This window comes from Myxocyprinus asiaticus, chromosome 15 (genome assembly GCF_019703515.2).
Source record: "Myxocyprinus asiaticus isolate MX2 ecotype Aquarium Trade chromosome 15, UBuf_Myxa_2, whole genome shotgun sequence".
Lineage (NCBI taxonomy): Eukaryota > Metazoa > Chordata > Actinopteri > Cypriniformes > Catostomidae > Myxocyprinus > Myxocyprinus asiaticus.
Window position 1 is genome coordinate 5,679,307 of NC_059358.1, and position 17,956 is coordinate 5,697,262.

A 17,956-nucleotide genomic window follows, 5' to 3' on the forward strand; every position below is an offset into this window, starting at 1 on the left:
AGCAGGATTTGGCACCTGCCCACACTGCCAAAAGCACCAAAAGTTGGTTAAATGACCATGGTGTTGGTGTGCTTGACTGGCCAATAAACTCACCAGACCTGAACCCCATAGAGAATCTATGGGGTATTGTCAAGAGGAAAATGAGAAACAAGAGACCAAAAAATGCAGATGAGCTGAAGGCCACTGTCAAAGAAACCTGGGCTTCCATACCACCTCAGCAGTGCCACAAACTGATCACCTCCATGCCACACCGAATTGAGGCAGTAATTAAAGCAAAAGGAGCCCCTACCAAGTATTGAGTACATATACAGTAAATGAACATACTTTCCAGAAGGCCAACAATTCACTAAAAATGTTTTTTTTATTGGTCTTATGATGTATTCTAATTTTTTGAGATAGTGAATTGGTGGGTTTTTGTTAAATGTGAGCCAAAATCATCACAATTAAAAGAACCAAAGACTTAAACTACTTCAGTCTGTGTGCATTGAATTTATTTAATACACGAGTTTCACAATTTGAGTTGAATTACTGAAATAAATGAACTTTTCCACGACATTCTAATTTATTGAGATGCACCTGTATATATACAGGTGCTGGTCATATAATTAGAATATCATCAAAAAGTTGATTTATTTCACTAATTCCATTCAAAAAGTGAAACTTGTATATTATATTCATTCAGTACACACAGACTGATATATTTCAAATGTTTATTTCTTTTAATTTTGATGATTATAACTGACAACTAAGGAAAATCCCAAATTCAGTATCTCAAAAAATTAGAATATTACTTAAGACCAATACAAAGAAAGGATTTTTAGAAATCTTGGCCAACTGAAAAGTATGAACATGAAAAATATGAGCATGTACAGCACTCAATACTTAGTTGGGGCTCCTTTTGCCTGAATTACTGCAGCAATGCGGCGTGGCATGGAGTCGATCAGTCTGTGGCACTGCTCAGGTGTTATGAGAGCCCAGGTTGCTCTGATAGTGGCCTTCAGCTCTTCTGCATTGTTGGGTCTGGCATATCGCATCTTCCTCTTCACAATACCCCATAGATTTTCTATGGGGTTAAGGTCAGGCGAGTTTGCTGGCCAATTAAGAACAGGGATACCATGGTCCTTAAACCAGATACTGGTTGCTTTGGCACTGTGTGCAGGTGCCAAGTCCTGTTGGAAAATGAAATCTGCATCTCCATAAAGTTGGTCAGCAGCAGGAAGCATGAAGTGCTCTAAAACTTCCTGGTATACGGCTGCGTTGGCCTTGGACCTCAGAAAACACAGTGGACCAACACCAGCAGATGACATGGCACCCCAAACCATCACTGACTGTGGAAACTTTACACTGGACCTCAAGCAACGTGGATTGTGTGCCTCTCCTCTCTTCCTCCAGACTCTGGGACCCTGATTTCCAAAGGAAATGCAAAATTTACTTTCATCAGAGAACATAACTTTGGACCACTCAGCAGCAGTCCAGTCCTTTTTGTCTTTAGCCCAGGCAAGACGCTTCTGACGCTGTCTGTTGTTCAAGAGTGGCTTGACACAAGGAATGCGACAGCTGAAACCCATGTCTTGCATACGTCTGTGCGTAGTGGTTCTCCCCCACATTTTTGAATGGGTTTTGTTTCACAATCCTCTCCAGGGTGCGGTTATCCCTATTGCTTGTACACTTTTTTCTACCACATCTTTTCCTTCCCTTCGCCTCTCTATTAATGTGCTTGGACACAGAGCTCTGTGAACAGCCAGCCTCTTTTGCAATGACCTTTTGTGTCTTGCCCTCCTTGTGCAACGTGTCAATGGTCGTCTTTTGGACAACTGTCAAGTCAGCAGTCTTCCCCATGATTGTGTAGCGTACAGAACTAGACTGAGAGACCATTTAAAGGCCTTTGCAGGTGTTTTGAGTTAATTAGCTGATTAGAGTGTGGCACCAGGTGTCTTCAATATTGAACCTTTTCACAATATTCTAATTTTCTGAGATACTGAATTTGGGATTTTCCTTAGTTGTCAGTTATAATCATCAGAATTAAAAGAAATAAACATTTGAAATATATCAGTCTGTGTGTAATGAATGAATATAATATACAAGTTTCACATTTTGAATGGAATTAGTGAAATAAATCAACTTTTTGATGATATTCTAATTATATGACCAGCACCTGTATATATATATATATATATATATATATATATATATATATATATATATATATATTTAAAAACAGACCCAAAAGTATAAAAAGGGTAGTATATGCGGCTCATGCGTCATATTCGTCTTCTAATAATTTAAAGAGCACCTATTATGGTTTTTCAAATATTACCTTTCATGTAGTGTGTTATATAGCTGTTTGTGAATGTAAAAAAGTCTGCAAAGTTTCACAAATCAAAGTGCGCGACAAATGGTGTTATTGACTCCAAAAAAAAAGAACCGATTCTGAACACCTGAAGCGAGTCGTTAGTAATTCCAGACTTCCTGTACTAACCTACATAATTTGGTAACAAAAAAACCCACCTCTGGTCTTCATTGGCTGCTCGTGAACAGCTTTGACCCGCCCTCAAACACTACACTAAGCGGTAGACCAGTCACAACAGACTGGGACATCTGACCAATCAGAGCAGAGTAGGCTCTCTGAAAGGAGGAGTTTAGAATTAATCCTTTAGAACGGAACATTGAATGAGTAGTGTATGAGCAGATTAAAGTGTTTTTTGAACTTGGATGCATATAAATCTATTGTATGTGACCTTTAAAACAAATTTAGGCATGTTTAAAAACCATAAAATGTGCTCTAAGTCATTTTTAGTAAAAATGTTGCTGTCCATTGCGCGTTCATGAACATTATGAATTCACAACTTGCATTGTTTAGCCTTTGTCTCATTATTATATGTAGTGTTCCGCATTAGAGAGAAAGTCATACAGGTTGAATAAGGGATAAAATAATTTTCATTTTTGGGTGAACGGATCCCTTTAACAGTAATATTTAGTTTAATATTTCCTTCGGTTTTTCAGCCGTGAGTTGTGGTCACCCGGGTAGCCCTATCTACGGCCGCACTGTTGGCGACGGCTTCAACCTGAACGACGTGGTGACCTTCTTCTGTAATAACGGCTACATTCTGGAAGGTCCATCTCAAGCACAGTGTCAGGCAGACCGCCAGTGGAGCCAACAGCCCCCCACATGCAGAGGTTCGGCCCAAATGAGTTCTTTTCTCATTACAGTGGAGTTTAAACAGTGGCACTGATGGAAATGACTTTCCGGCTGCTGTGGTTAAAAACGGAATGACCAATTTGAGCTCTGAGAGCCCTCTGGTCCTCTATTCAGCCAACACGTAACTCATTCAGTCATGCTCTTTAAATCACAAGATAAGATGTATATTTTGGATGTAATCTCGGCTTTGTTAGTGGCGTGATTATGAATGTCTCGAAGGAGCGTCTTTAGTGCTTGATTCTGTCAACAGAGCAGTTGAAGTGATCAACAGATTTTTTTTTTTATCTGATTTTGTTCATTTATTCACTGCACCAGAGCGCTTCTCTCGCCATATGGGTGAAGAATCTGTTTATTTTTTATTGTTCTATGCAGCTTAAATAATACAACGAGTTTAGTATTTTGAATGGACAGTGGCCCCAAGAAATGTATGGACATTTAAGTCAAACTTCAAATTGTATGAATGTCATTGCATTAGATATGAAATATCAAAACAAGTGGGTTTTTTAAAGAAAAGTAGCACAACATTTTTAAACAAGACATTTCGCAGAATTATGTTTTTTTTTGTTTGTTTGTTTGTTTGTTTGTTTTTTTAAGGCTTTAAATATCTTTTTATTTTCTATTTTTATTTTTTTACTAACATAACATATATTAGATTGATCAAATTATAAATGTTTTACAGTCAGAATCAAGAATTGCAGAGAGCCACATAATAAGTCTTAATACAAATTATACACCAATATAACTACTAAGAACACTAGAATTATGCTTATTTGTTGAAATGTGAGTCATGGTATCCATAGTAAATGGAAAAAAAAAAAAATTAAGTAAAATGTAATTTAAAACAATTAACAACAACACCAATCTTCATAATTATTTTTAAATAATGATTTTAGTGGCTGATTCTATGCTAAGTGTGAAACAAATGAGAACTGAGAAAATGCCTCAAAAAATACTCTCTCTTTTGTTGAGAAAAACGTGAGATAAAATTTGAGTTTAAATTTCAGGGCTAAATGGAATAGTTCACCCCCAAACTTTGTCAATTCTTAAATGTTTTCATTATTTAATCATTTTTATGACAAACTCTTTTGGGAAACAGCAAAAAAAAAAAAAAAAAGTGTTCAGGATACAAAGAAAAACCCACAGGTAACCTCAGGAGAAATACAGGCTGCTCTGGAAAAAGACGGTGTGATTGTTTCAAGGAGCACAATACTTGTTGACCCCTCTCCAAACATAGCGCTCATGGTTGTGACCATAAAGCTCTATTTTGGTCTCGTCACTCCAAAATACAGTGTGCCAGAAGCTGTGAGGCGTGTCAAGGTGTTGTTGGGCATATTGTAACCGGGCTTTTTTGTGGCATTGGCTTCTTTCTGGCAACTCGACCATGCAGCTCATTTTTGTTCAAGTACCATCGTATTGTGCTCCTTGAAACAACCACACCGTCTTTTTCCAGAACAGCCTGTATTTCTCCTGAGGTTACCTGTGGGTTTTTCTTTGTATCCTGAACAATTCTTCTGGCAGTTGTGGCTGAAATCTTTCTTGGTCTACCTGACCTTGGCTTGTTATCAAGAGATCCCCAAATTTTCCACTTCTTAATAAGTGATTGAACAGTACTGACTGACATTTTCAAGGCTTTGGATTTCTTTTTATATCCTTTTCCATCTTTATAAAGTTCCATTACCTTGTTACGCAGGTCTTTTGACAGTTCTCTTCTGCTCCCCATGGCTCAGTATATAGTCTGCTCAGTGCATCCACATGAGAGCTAACAAACTCATTGACTATTTATACACAGACACTAACTGCAATTTAAAAAGCCACAGGTGTGGGAAATTAACCTTTAATAGCCATTTAAACCTGTGTGTGTCACCTTGTGTGTCTGTAACAAGGCCAAACATTCAAGGGTATGTAAACTTTTGATCAGGGCCATTTGGGTGATTTCTGTTATCATTATGATTTAAAAAGGAGCCAAACAACTATGTGATAATAAATCGCTTCATATGATCACTATCCTTAAATAAAAGACAGGTTTTTTGCATGATCAGTCATATTTTCAAAATCAATGCCAAAATTTCACAATTTAGGCCAGGGTATGCAAACTTTTGAGCACAACTGTGTGTGTGTTATATATATATATATATATATATAATATTATTTATTATTATTATTAATTTGTTTTAATTTATTGAAATGTTGAAAATCATGTAATTTCAATTGTTAATACAAATATTTATCTAAATGTTGAATTATTTGTAAAATATTTTTTATAGTAAAAAAATATTGTAATTAAAAATATAATGAATATTTTAATTTAATGTTCTTAAATATTAAACTATAAATGTTATTTGCATTATTATTTAAATGCAAATGTTTGTTATTTTATTTGTTTATTTGGTCTTAAAGAAGTAATAAAACAAGAGAAGTAATCACCATCAATGCAAGATAGACACCCATTAATTTATATTTATTTATTTATTTATGAATTGTGGAATACATATTATAGAATGAGCCTGATATTTTGAATGTCTCTCTTGTTTCTTCAGTTGTCAACTGCACTGATCCCGGTTTACCAGCCAACTCAATCAGAAAGAGCAAAATTGAGTACGGTAACTTCACTTTCGGAACTGTGGTTTCCTATGACTGCAATCCAGGCTATTACCTCTTTGGGTCATCAGTTCTAACCTGCCAGCCGGTGGGTTACTGGGACAAGCCATTACCAGAATGCCTGGGTACGTCTATATTGGTCCTCTCTATCATTTTATTCCATTTCTCGTTATTTTGACTCTTTGATATTGACACTCTGTGAACTCTCTCTTTCTAAGAGAAGATAGAAAATGTCATGGGTTAGTCAAGTGCAGCGTTTAGTTCATTATGATGGAGACTTCACTGTCAGTGAAAAGACCGTCTTAGGTAGGGTGACCAGATTCCTGCTTGTGGAAAATGGGACAGACCCCTCCCAACAAAAATGAAATTGATGTATCCTTACCTAGGCGCAGATAAATGCGAAGTAGAGTATGCATCCGCACCTGTAACTGTTGTCACCTTGTACTTTTTGCTGGCAGCAATTTTTCTCAGTGTGCGCTTGTCTTTCAAGAGTTTACCGTAAAATGCAGAGCAGTCCAGTCCAAAATTAAGACGTACAAAAAGCATTGCCTTCATGACTGTTACACTTAGTCTAGATTCATCCGGTGTCCATGCTGCGTTCATTAATGAGAACACACACTCCACGATACAGATGTCCCAGGCTGGCATAAAACAAACTCCACTACCTTGGCTAAGACTCCGAAATTGATGGTCTTGCTCATTAAAAACGTCTGTCCATCTCTCAGACATGGCCAATTTGTTCATGTTCCACTCAGTGATGCAACGAGTGACAATGTTTGTCACGCAAGCCCAGTCATCAAAGAGCGTGATTTCATCAATCAAGCTGAGAGCAGGGATTTTGGAGTAGAAGTGTTCGAGGCTGCTCTGAATGTCTTTCCACTTTGGGATGTCTCTCAGTAGGGCCCACTCAAGTTTTCTGTGTGTTCTCCAATGAGCGTCTCCAATTCTGGAGGTAATCCATCGATGCTGAATAAAAGTTTCTCACTGCACAAAAGAAATCATGTGCTCACATGTCACCAGCTTCGACCAGGGCATCCAACTGCTTTTTAATGTCAGAGGGTATGAAGGATTTCTCCAGCCTGGCCTGGTCATGAATGTGCAAAGCTATGGCCATGCACAACAGAATGATGAGCAAAAAGTCCTTCATTTGTGTGCACCTTGTCAGATTCGGAACTTTACTTCGCCAAAAAAATCGCTAACACTTGGTGTGGCACACTTACTTTTAGCAGCATCCACATGCTGTTTTGTATGAACGTGCTGCGCGATGTCGGTGCGGCCTCTATGGGCGATGGAAATGTGAGCTCCACAAATATCACACCTCACATTACTAGACTCTGTCTGTGACTCCTTTTTTATAAATGTAATCTCTTTTTGAAGATCCTCATTAAATGTACATGCACGCTTCCTTGACATTTTTCCAGCTGCTATTTCATCTGTGTGCTCTTTCAAACTGACTCTTCAATCAGTTCACTAACTGGATGTCTGTTGATAGGGGATTGTGATTGGATAGTTTAATCCAATCATGAACTTCAAATAACAAGGTTTGATTTTATTGGTTTTACAAGCCGTATCCTTGGCTACCTTTCATTAGATTACTCATGTGACTGAGAAAGCTGCATAGGCGATAGAGAAATTTTAGGAGAGGGGAAATGCGGGACAAAACACAATTTTCAGAATAAGTCATGACACTAGAAAAGGTGCTTAAATACGGGACTGTCCCAGGAAAAATGGGACATCTGGCCATCCTAGTCTTAGGGGCTGTTCACACAGAAAGCATTTCGTTGTAAAGGTTGAAGTGTGTCATTTTTGTCTTGTATCCCAGCTTAATATTCAGACAACTATACGTAAGCCCTTAGGAGGTTAATTTCTCTGATAAATTTTAACACGCTATCAAAGTATTGCTTTGTTTGAGCAGCCCAGCATGCAACATTGATTCAATTAATGGCATGTGTTCAAGCTGGGACTATCTGTTTGTCCAACCACTGGCATATTCTCTGGATTCTCAGATTGAAACGCTAGTGGTGCAGAAATGACACACTTCAGCTTGAAAACAGTGAGACGGAGCGCAGTAGAATGTAAATGTTTTTAAATCTTTTAACTTAATATGGCATCTTAAAAAACGAGGTGCTCATGGTAGAAGATGTGAAAAAAAAAAAAAAAAGTTCAGTGATGTTCGTTTAGTGCATGTTTAGCACATTTTTGAGATGCTATGTCAAGTTAAAGTTGAAGCCATTTTACTTTTTACATTTTACAAATTTCAGAATTAAATTGGATATTTCGGGAGAACAGTTGTAGGGTGGGACCTGAATTTATCCATCAGAAATGAATTTAACACCTTTTCTACGGTTAAGGAGACCAAGGTGTATTAAGGTTAAGAGTGAAGCAGCAGCTCAGAGCGCAGATTCATTAGAGACACATGTTCATTTGCCTGTGAGTAATTGCCTCCTGCTAGCATTTTCTATCTCTGTTCCTGTAATTGCTTCAATCCTGAATTTGACTATTTCCTGTCAGTTTTCGTTTGACTCCACCGAGCTACCTAGATTGTGAGAGAAAAGGGAGCAATCCTGCCATCTATTAGTCTTGTTTTTTCTTTTTTTCTCAAGTGTACACAAGGTAATTCTTCACTTTACTTAGCCGATGGAGACTACTCGCTGCTTTTAGACAGGGAATTTTAATAAGCAGCCTCTCTTCACTCATCAGCCTTTCAATGTGATGAATAATATTAAAGTTTATACCTGCTCAGTTTTATTCAGGCACATTTTCAATTCAAAATAATGCAAACATCAAAAACAGGCTTGAAAAGAAGCTTAGATAAATTGAATTAAAGAGCCCGTGTGTGTTCGGCTGTACATGAGAGATGTCGTGTCATACATCTTAAGATGTGGAAAGCTACACATTTTAAAAAGGGGCTAGCTGGCAGCTCATCTGGTCGAGAAGTTGGACTTAAAGCTGAAGTGTTTGTTTGTTTATTTATTTATTATGTAAAAATCAATGAATATTCACAATATAGTCACAAAAATTAAGCAGCATTGAGAATATTGTGATGATTTTAATAGCTTTTTATTTGGCCTTGAAGTGTCCTAAAGAGCAATTCCTTAGACTAGTTTGGCCATTTTTTCTTGTCTTGCAATTTCACGAGCATGAGGGTGTTAAGACAGAAATGTTTTAATATCTCGGATTTAAACTTCAAAAGCAAAAACACCGTTAGAGTTGGTAAGATCAATCAATGTCTGTGAATCAGTTCATATTATGGAGATAATATATCAAATAAGGCCAAAAAGCGTAAAATATTGACACATTAGCTGTTTCTCTCAGCGATATATGGTAGTGCAACCTTTCCAGAGGTGATCTGACAGATATTCAACAAATAAAAACACTGCAAAAACACTGATTATGTATAATAATAATGTGAACGTTGCTTACTGCAGGCAATTTGAAATCTGACAGTGATTGCCTTGAAGTTTATTGTTGAAAGCATTGAATTTGTTACACAAGCAGTGCTTTAAAGGACTCGAGTTTAGAGATGTAATCTCTTTAATTTTGCCTTGTATGAGGTCCTTTTCCTCTGTGCTGGAATTCACCCACGCAACACTTGTTTCTCATGACATCCTCAAAGTGGGTTACAGTCAGACCTTCATGAGTCTGTGCCCGTAGAACTTCACAGAAAGCTCTGCAGACAATTAGAACGCCTACACATGCCTCAATCCATTTGTTTGTTTTAAAAAATATTTGGGCTTTTTGATTAACCTAATGTACCACTCTCAGCTCATTTTTTTTGTATTTATTTTTTTACCATTTTTAAATCCAGTCCGCTGAATTCCAAAGATCCCACCTAATTATCGTCTAGCTAAGTACTAGCCAAATAAATACATAAATAGACTTGAAATATTAATTTTATTTAAAATGACTTCATTAGCTTACTTGAAGAGATTGCAGAGTGATACGAGAAGTAGGAAAGATGTACGATATAACCAATCCGATATCACTTTATCCCCAGATATACGGTCATTATTCAGAAATGCCAGACCGCTGAATGGCACAACTGACCAATCAGATTTGAGTATTCAAGAGACTGGAATATAATATAATATAATATAATATAATATAATATAATATAATATAATATATAGTGCTTTAAAACATAAATTATGAATATAATGTAAATTATATTAAACAATTGTTTAATTATTTTGACATTAACCATCTTAATCTCAACATTAACATGTTTCATTCTATTCTATTCTAAATGTTATGTTATGTTATATTATATTATATTAAATTTGATTAGATTAGATAAAGAAAAAATCTGGATGAAATTACTAGTTGTTTTTTTTAGACTGCCAAGTTCCAATAGTTTCTAGAGTAGTACAGAAGCTCAAGCAAAAGCAAGAAATATATACAGTTGAAGTCTGAAGTTTAAATACACTTTGGTTGAAGTCATTAAAACTCATTTTGTAACTATAACTATAGTTTTGGCAAGTCGTTTAAGACATCTACTTTGTGCATGACACAAGTAATTTTTCCAACAATTGTTTGCAGACAGATTGTTTCACTTTGAATTGACTATATCACAATTCCAGTGGGTCATAAGTTTACATACACTAACTGTGCCTTAAAGCAGCTTGGAAAATTCCAGAAAATGATGTCAAGCCTTTAGACAATTAGCCAGTTAGTTTCTGATAGGAGGTGTACTGAATTGGAGAAGTACCTGTGGATGTATTTTAAGGCCTACCTTCAAACTCAGCGCCTCTTTGCTTGACATCATGGTAAATCAAAACAAATCAGCCAAGACCTCCGAAAAAAAAATTGTGGACTTCCACAAGTCTGGTTCATCCTTGGGAGCAATTTCCAAATGCCTGAAGGTACCACGTTCATCTGAACAAACAATAGTACGCAAGTATAAACACCATGGGACCATGCAGCCATCATACCGCTCAGGAAGAAGACATATTCTTTCTCCTAGAGATAAACATAGTTTGGTGCGAAAAGTGCAAATCAATCCCAAAACAACAGCAAAGAACCTTGTGAAGATTCTGGAGGAAACAGGTAGACAAGTATCTATATCCACAGTAAAACAAGTACTATATCGACATAACCTGAAAGGCTGCTCAGCAAGGAAGAAGCCACTGCTCCAAAACCACCATGAAAAAGCCAGACAACAGTTTGCAAGTGCACATGGGGACAAAGATCTTACTTTTTGGAAAAATGTCCTCTGGTCTGATGAAACAAAAATTGAACTGTTTGGCCATAATGATCATTGTTATGTTTGGAGGAAAAAGGGTGGGGCTTACAAGCCGAAAAACACTATCCCAACTGTGAAGCATTGGGGTGGCAGCATCATGTTATTGGGGTGCTTTGCTGCAGGAGGGACTGGTGCACTTCACAAAATAGATGGCATCATGAGGAAGGAAAATTATGTAGATACTGTATATTGAAGCAACATCTCAAGACTTCAGCCAGGAAGTTAAACTCAGCCGCAAATGGGTCTTCTAAATATACAATGACATCAAGCATACCTCCAAAGTTGTGGTAAAATGGCTTAAGGACAAAAAAGTCAAGGTATTGGAGTGGCCATCACAAAGCCCTGACCTCATTCTGATAAAAAATTTGTGGGCAGAACTGAAAAAGCATGTGCAAGCAAGGAGGCCTACAAACCTGACTCAGTTACACCAGTTCAAAATTCCAGCAACTTATTGTAAGAAGCTTGTGGAAGGCTACCCAAAATGTTTGACCCAAGTTAAACAATTTAAAGGCAATGTTACCAAATACTAACAAATTTTATGTAAACTTCTGACCCACTGGGAATGTGATGAAAAATAAAAGCTGAAATAAATAATTCTCTCTACTATTATTCTGACATTTCACATTCTTAAAATAAAGTAGTGATCGTAACTGACAGGTTAAGGAATGTTTTCTACGATTAAATGTCAGGAATTGTGAAAAACTGAGTTTAAATTTGGCTAAGGTGTGTGTAGACTTCTGGCTTCAACTGTGTGTGTGTGTGTATATATATATATATATATATACACACACACACACACACACATACATACACTACCGGTCAAAAGTTTTGAAACACTCGTTCTTTATTATATATATATAATAAAGAACAAGTGTTTCAAAACTTTTGGAATAACATAAATGGAACTATGGGAATTATGTTGTGACTAAACAAAATCCAAAATAAATCAAAACTGTGTTATATTTTAGCATCTTCAAAGTAGTCACCCTTTGCCTAGAATTTGCAGACATGTACTCTTGACATTTTCTCAAGCAACTTCTTGAGGTATCACCCTGGGATGCTTTTTAAACAGTATTGAAGGAGTTCCCATCTATGTTGGGCACTTATTGGCTGCTTTTCTTTATTATTTGGTCCAAGTCATCAATTTCAAACACTTTTTTTTTATTTTTTATATTATTATTTATTTATTACATTTTAGTTTTATAATGAAATAAATTAATATGGTGGCACAATTATATTTTTGTCTACAAAACTAATTTCAAACATTTAAGCATACGCCTTCAAATCAAAAGATTTTTAAGATCATGAGAAACATTTCAGTCAAGTGTTTCAAAACTTTTGACTGGTAGTGTGTGTGTTTGTGTGTGTGTGTGTGTGTGTGTGTGTGTGTGTGTGTGTGTGTGTATATATGTGTGTGTGTGTGTATATATACACACACACACACACACACACACACACACACACACAAAGTATATATATAAATGCATTCTTTTAATGAATAAATAGTTGACCATCCTTTCCGATCTCTTCAATGTTTGTTGGCTGATGTTTTTGTTTTGCAGAGGTTGAGTGCGGCCACCCTGGTTCTCCTCCTCATGCGGTTGTGATTGGAGACAAATTCACCTTTGGCTCCACAGTGCACTACAGGTGTTTAGACGACAGAGTTTTGATTGGTGAGTCTACACGCACCTGTCAGCTGAATGGCCAATGGAGCAGCTCGCAGCCACATTGCTCAGGTAAGACTGCCCACCAAAATCCCAAAGGTGCACCCAAGATCCCAATGGATTTTAAGAGGTTTCTTGTTTTGAAATCTGATTGGTTGAGCTGTGTTGGAAGCCATTATTTGCACTTGTGTGACTGTCCAATTGAAATTACAAACCCCATGAAATCAAATGTAAAAACTGTAATGCAGGGACTCTCATGGCTTATTGTTTTCTTCTAAGAATACACTATTTACGGAACCTTTGCTGTAAGTAATTTGTACAGTATCGGCTAGTTCAAACCTGTTTCCCAGACTTGCATTTGAAAGAGAAATCACACATTTGAATAGCACATTCTTGAGTGAAAGCTTATCTTTGTCTTCTCTCTTATTTCTTGTCGTTATGTGTCAGTTTAACATGAGTTAATTAAGTTGAGCTGAATAATTACTTCTGTCTCTGCATGTGAAACAGTCTGTGACACAAGCTTTCTCATTGCACACAGATTGTTGTTCTTTAAAGTAAAAGTTCACCCAAAAATGAAAATTCTGTCATCATTTATTCACATCCATGTTGTTTCAAACCAGTATGACAAACAAGTCTGAAACACAAGAGGAGATATTTTGCAGAATGTTCTCATTGCTCTTTTCCAAACAATGCTGTCAAGCTCCAGAAAGAACAAAAAAAGCTCCATAAAATTAGTCCATGCATTATTTTCAACATCTCTTTCTTGAATATGTTATATTAATGCTAATTAAACATTCTCATTTCCAACATGATAATTGGAAACCACTCGCATGAAACGTGATTAGGCACAGTGACAGCAGTGACAACTGATACTTGTACAAATACATGTTTGTAACATTTATCATGGAATAATACCTACTTACTGTTTACTATTTAAAAAACTTAGTAGGCAGTATACATGTACTGCATAGTATTCACTAGGGACATTATCAAGGGATAGTTCACCAAAAATGAAAATTCAGTCCAGGACAAATGTCGTGCTCGCTGTTCTCGATACTATGACAGTGGATAGTGCCCATCTCTTCAAGCTTTAAATGACACAAATTCATATAACTCGTGCCTTGTCCTGAAGGCATAAGTTTTGCTGAGAAACAAACCGAAATCTAATGTATTATTATTGCTAAAATCTTGGCCGTGTTCCCCAAGACCTATTTTAAACAAGTTTCAAACTATGTTAAACTTGATGCAGGTTTGCATTGACATGCCCTTAAAAAAATCCTTATAATAAATCTATCTCGGACAGACTGATGAATTCAATTGCAAAATAGATTTCTACTGACTGTAGGCCAGTGATACAGTAGGCTTATTTTCAATAATATGGAAATAAATATTATATTACCTTCTAAAGCCACTTTTTGTGTTGTCTTATCAATGCTTTACTCGCCTGGCAGAATAATGTAATGCATTTTAATTATCTGAATGATTATATTTATAATATATACTATATTTATAATAACACTTTAAAATAATGTTGCATTTGTTAACATTAGTTAACGACATTAGTTAACATGAAGTAAGAATGAACAACAATTTTACACCACTTATTAATCTTGGTTTATTTTAATTGCAACATTTAGTAATACTTTTTTCAATAATAAGTTATATGTGTTAACATTATTTAATACATTATGAAGTAACATTAACAATTATGTTTAAACAAAATCAACATTAATATTATACTGAAAAGATATATTGTTAATTGTTAGTTCATGATACCTCATGCATTTACTAATGTTATCAAATGTAACCTTATTATAAAGTTCTACCACTATAATTATTTAATAATTATATAATATTGTTATATGAGGGTCTTTTTTCAGCAAATATTTATATATGTGATTCATTGCAATTAATCTGATTAATTAATCGGCATATCATGTGATTAATTTGTTTAAACATTTTTATCGATTGGGAGACCTAATTAAAATTAATAAGCATTTTAAACTATAATGCTACATTATCACATATGTTACGTTATCATTCGCATCAAATTACCATTTCAGAGATAAAACTATTGTTTTAAGTTTTTAATACAATTTTGCTTTAAAAATGTCTTAAAGGAATATTCCGGGTTCAATACAAGTTAAGCTCAATCGACAACATTTGTGGCATAATGTTGATTTACCACAAAAAAAAAAATAATAATAATAATATATATATATATATATATATATATATATATATATATATATATTATTGTTATTATTATTAATAACAATAATAATAATAATAATAATAATAATAATAAAGTAAAAAAACAAAATTGACACCTTTTCTTTGAAAAAAAGCAAAAATCAAGGTTACAGTGAGGCACTTACAATGGAAGTGAATGAGGCCAATCTTTGGTGGGTTTAAAAGCAGAAATGTGAATCTGTAATTTTATAAAAGCACACATTAATTCTTCTGTTAAAAGTCTTACATAATTTTTGAGCTTTAAATTTGTTTAAATCATCTTTTTTTTTTACAGTCAATTTAGGGTTTTAGGGTTTGTTGACATTACATTGTCATGGCAGCAAAGTTGTAAAATTGGCTATAACTTTACACATAAAAGGTTAGTAAGTTATTTTATCACCCTAAAATCATGTTTACACATATATCGTTTACATCTTGTGGCTATACTTTTGAAACAGTGAGAATTTTAAAGTTTAAGGATTGGCCCCCATTCACTTCCATTGTAAGTGCCTCACTTATATATATATTTTTTATTTTATTTTATTTTTTAAAAGAAAAGGAGGGATGAGTTGAATGTATTTTTTTTTTTTTTTTTTTTTTCTGGTAATCAACATTATGCCACAAATGCTGTCGATTAAGCTTAACTTGTGTTGAACCTGGAATATTCCTTTAACTCATTGGCATTCCAATCAAATAACGAGTCAAGAAAAAGATGTTAAAAATCACAGCTGATATTCTTCGGGGTTCATTTGTCACACTGGACATGGAAGGTCAACGTTGTGTGCACAGCCTTTCTCTTTGTCTTGCAAGAAGAATTTTAGTAGAAACATCATCCAGAATTGATGCTTAAAAGAAACGTAACTGAGGACTTTATTAAGTCTCTTGAGCTATAAAAGAGCAACCTCTGAGCTTAGAAATTCCTCTGTGCTGTCTCTCTCTCTCTCTCTCTCTCTCCAGTGTTACTTCTGTATTCTGTGTGAACATGTTCACCTCAGGAGGTTTGATGACTGAGACTGTGTTTTGGATTTCTAGGACACTCGACTGTATCCAGTCTCTTGAGCCTTGAATTTGTTGGGGTTTTTCAGGAAGTATATGAGACAAAGCAGGTTTTTCTTGTGTTATGAAAGTTTTAGAAGCCTGTAGATTTCCTGCTAGGTGAAGTTGCATCTTGGCTTCTTTTTAAAGTGATTCCAGCTGCATGTTTTTGTTTAAGATAAAAAGCACGTTCCCTGAAGGGCCTGATTTCGTGAGGGTTTTACGCATTTTACCCACTGCAAAACATTATTTGGCTAAATGAATTTCACTACTGACACAAAGCCGATACGGCCAGCGCAACATGACAAAATGTGTATGGAAAACAAAACCAATAGCTCTCTGAGCTGCCAGGTGAATCAGAGTTTGTTATGTAACGAACTTCGCAGCCTTATTATTCACCGCTAAGCTTCTGGTGGGCTGACTTTAACTCAGATTCACACCTCTGTGCTGTGCCCATTAGTGATAACTGTAACTGCTCCACAGCAGTCAATGACTTCACCTATACAGAAGCCTAATGAGGGTTCTATAGTACATCAGTATGTACAGTATATGCCTCACACAATGACCTCAGAGGTGCTCACTGTTCATCAAACTGCACAAAATCTTAATCAGTATTTTTCTCTTGTTTTTCAGTAAAAATATCTAAACATCCTTAAAACAAGATACAGTAACCATAGTGTCACCATAGTATTTTGTAGTAAAATCATAGTAACCACAGAATTGAACATGGTTACTTTATGAACACCATATTACTGTAGCAACACCATAGTTAATTGCATTAAAACTATAGCTTCCCCACAAAACATATTACTACGATATTACTATAGTAATAAAACTGGGGCAAAAGGTGGAATCAAACCCAAGTCATCCGCAAATGAAAAGCCCATCCACACTGTTGCTACACCCCATGCCACTGCAGTGATACAAATAAGTAACTAGAAGGCTTTGAGACAAATGTCCAATTAGTCAAATGTGTGTTTTTCACGTAGAGGTTTTGTATGTTGGCTTCAAACACCTAGTTAAAAGCTCTCTGAAATAAGAATCATTTTTGTCAATTCTAAGCTCCAAACTGAAATTGTAATATCAGCATATTTTTGCTATAGTTGTAGAGTAAACAAGTAGACACAATAAAACCACACCAGGATAAGTAGTATGCTTAAAAAATGTATTCTTTAAAAATATTTGTTTGCCAAAGCAATGGTTTTACATTTTGTACATTATCTTTTCCAGTTTTGCTGTTTCATGAATTGTTTTGTTTCTGTTTTTTATTATTAATATTTAGCTAAAGACCATATAATACACTGTTTAGTGGCAGGTTCCCAAAATGTAAACGTATGTTCAGTGTATCTTTCTTCCTGGGCAATAATGGTGGAAATGTTCAATAGTTTTATGAAGCAAAGACTTAAAGGAATGCATAGGTGTTTCTTAAATTTTGGCCACATTCATTATTATTTTTCATTAAAATGAACAGATTTAAACTTGTATCTTTTTGTTATATGAAGGTCACATTAAAACTGACTTGGAAACTTTTCACTATTGGCCTTCATAACATATGCATAACTTGCTATTTGTCAAATGCCTTTTATGTATATATTTTATTGTCTTAGGCTAGTCCTAGACCCAGACTTTCAATATTAAACTAAGAAAATCCATTATAAATATACATTTTATTGCATGCATAAAACTTTGATAATCTGAACAAAGAGTGAAATAAACATTAAACATTTCAATATTTGTGGTAATATAAGTTCTATAATTTTTTCAAAAATTACGACCATCCCTCAGTTGTGTTGTCATTTCCTCCAAAACTAAACAATTTGGCCCAAACATTTTTTTTTTCTTCTTCAAAAGTTAGTGTGCTTGTAAACCAAGTCAACAAAAGTGTCAGTGAAGAGCATGCTTAAGATAATTCAATGTAAAAATTACTTGTGAGCAGAATATTTTTATTGGGCTTAATTTCCAATCAAGCTGTAATTTTGCCAAATT

General features: G+C 35.2%; 1 protein-coding gene across 1 annotated transcript in view; it reads left to right on the top strand.

Moving 5' to 3' along the window:
- LOC127453076 (CUB and sushi domain-containing protein 3-like) overlaps nt 1-17,956 on the top strand; it is a 435,789-nt gene that overhangs the window by 344,517 nt on the left and 73,316 nt on the right. The window contains 3 exon segments of the mRNA XM_051719109.1: nt 3,004-3,177; nt 5,737-5,922; nt 12,602-12,775. Coding sequence (XP_051575069.1) covers nt 3,004-3,177; nt 5,737-5,922; nt 12,602-12,775 — 534 coding nt within the window.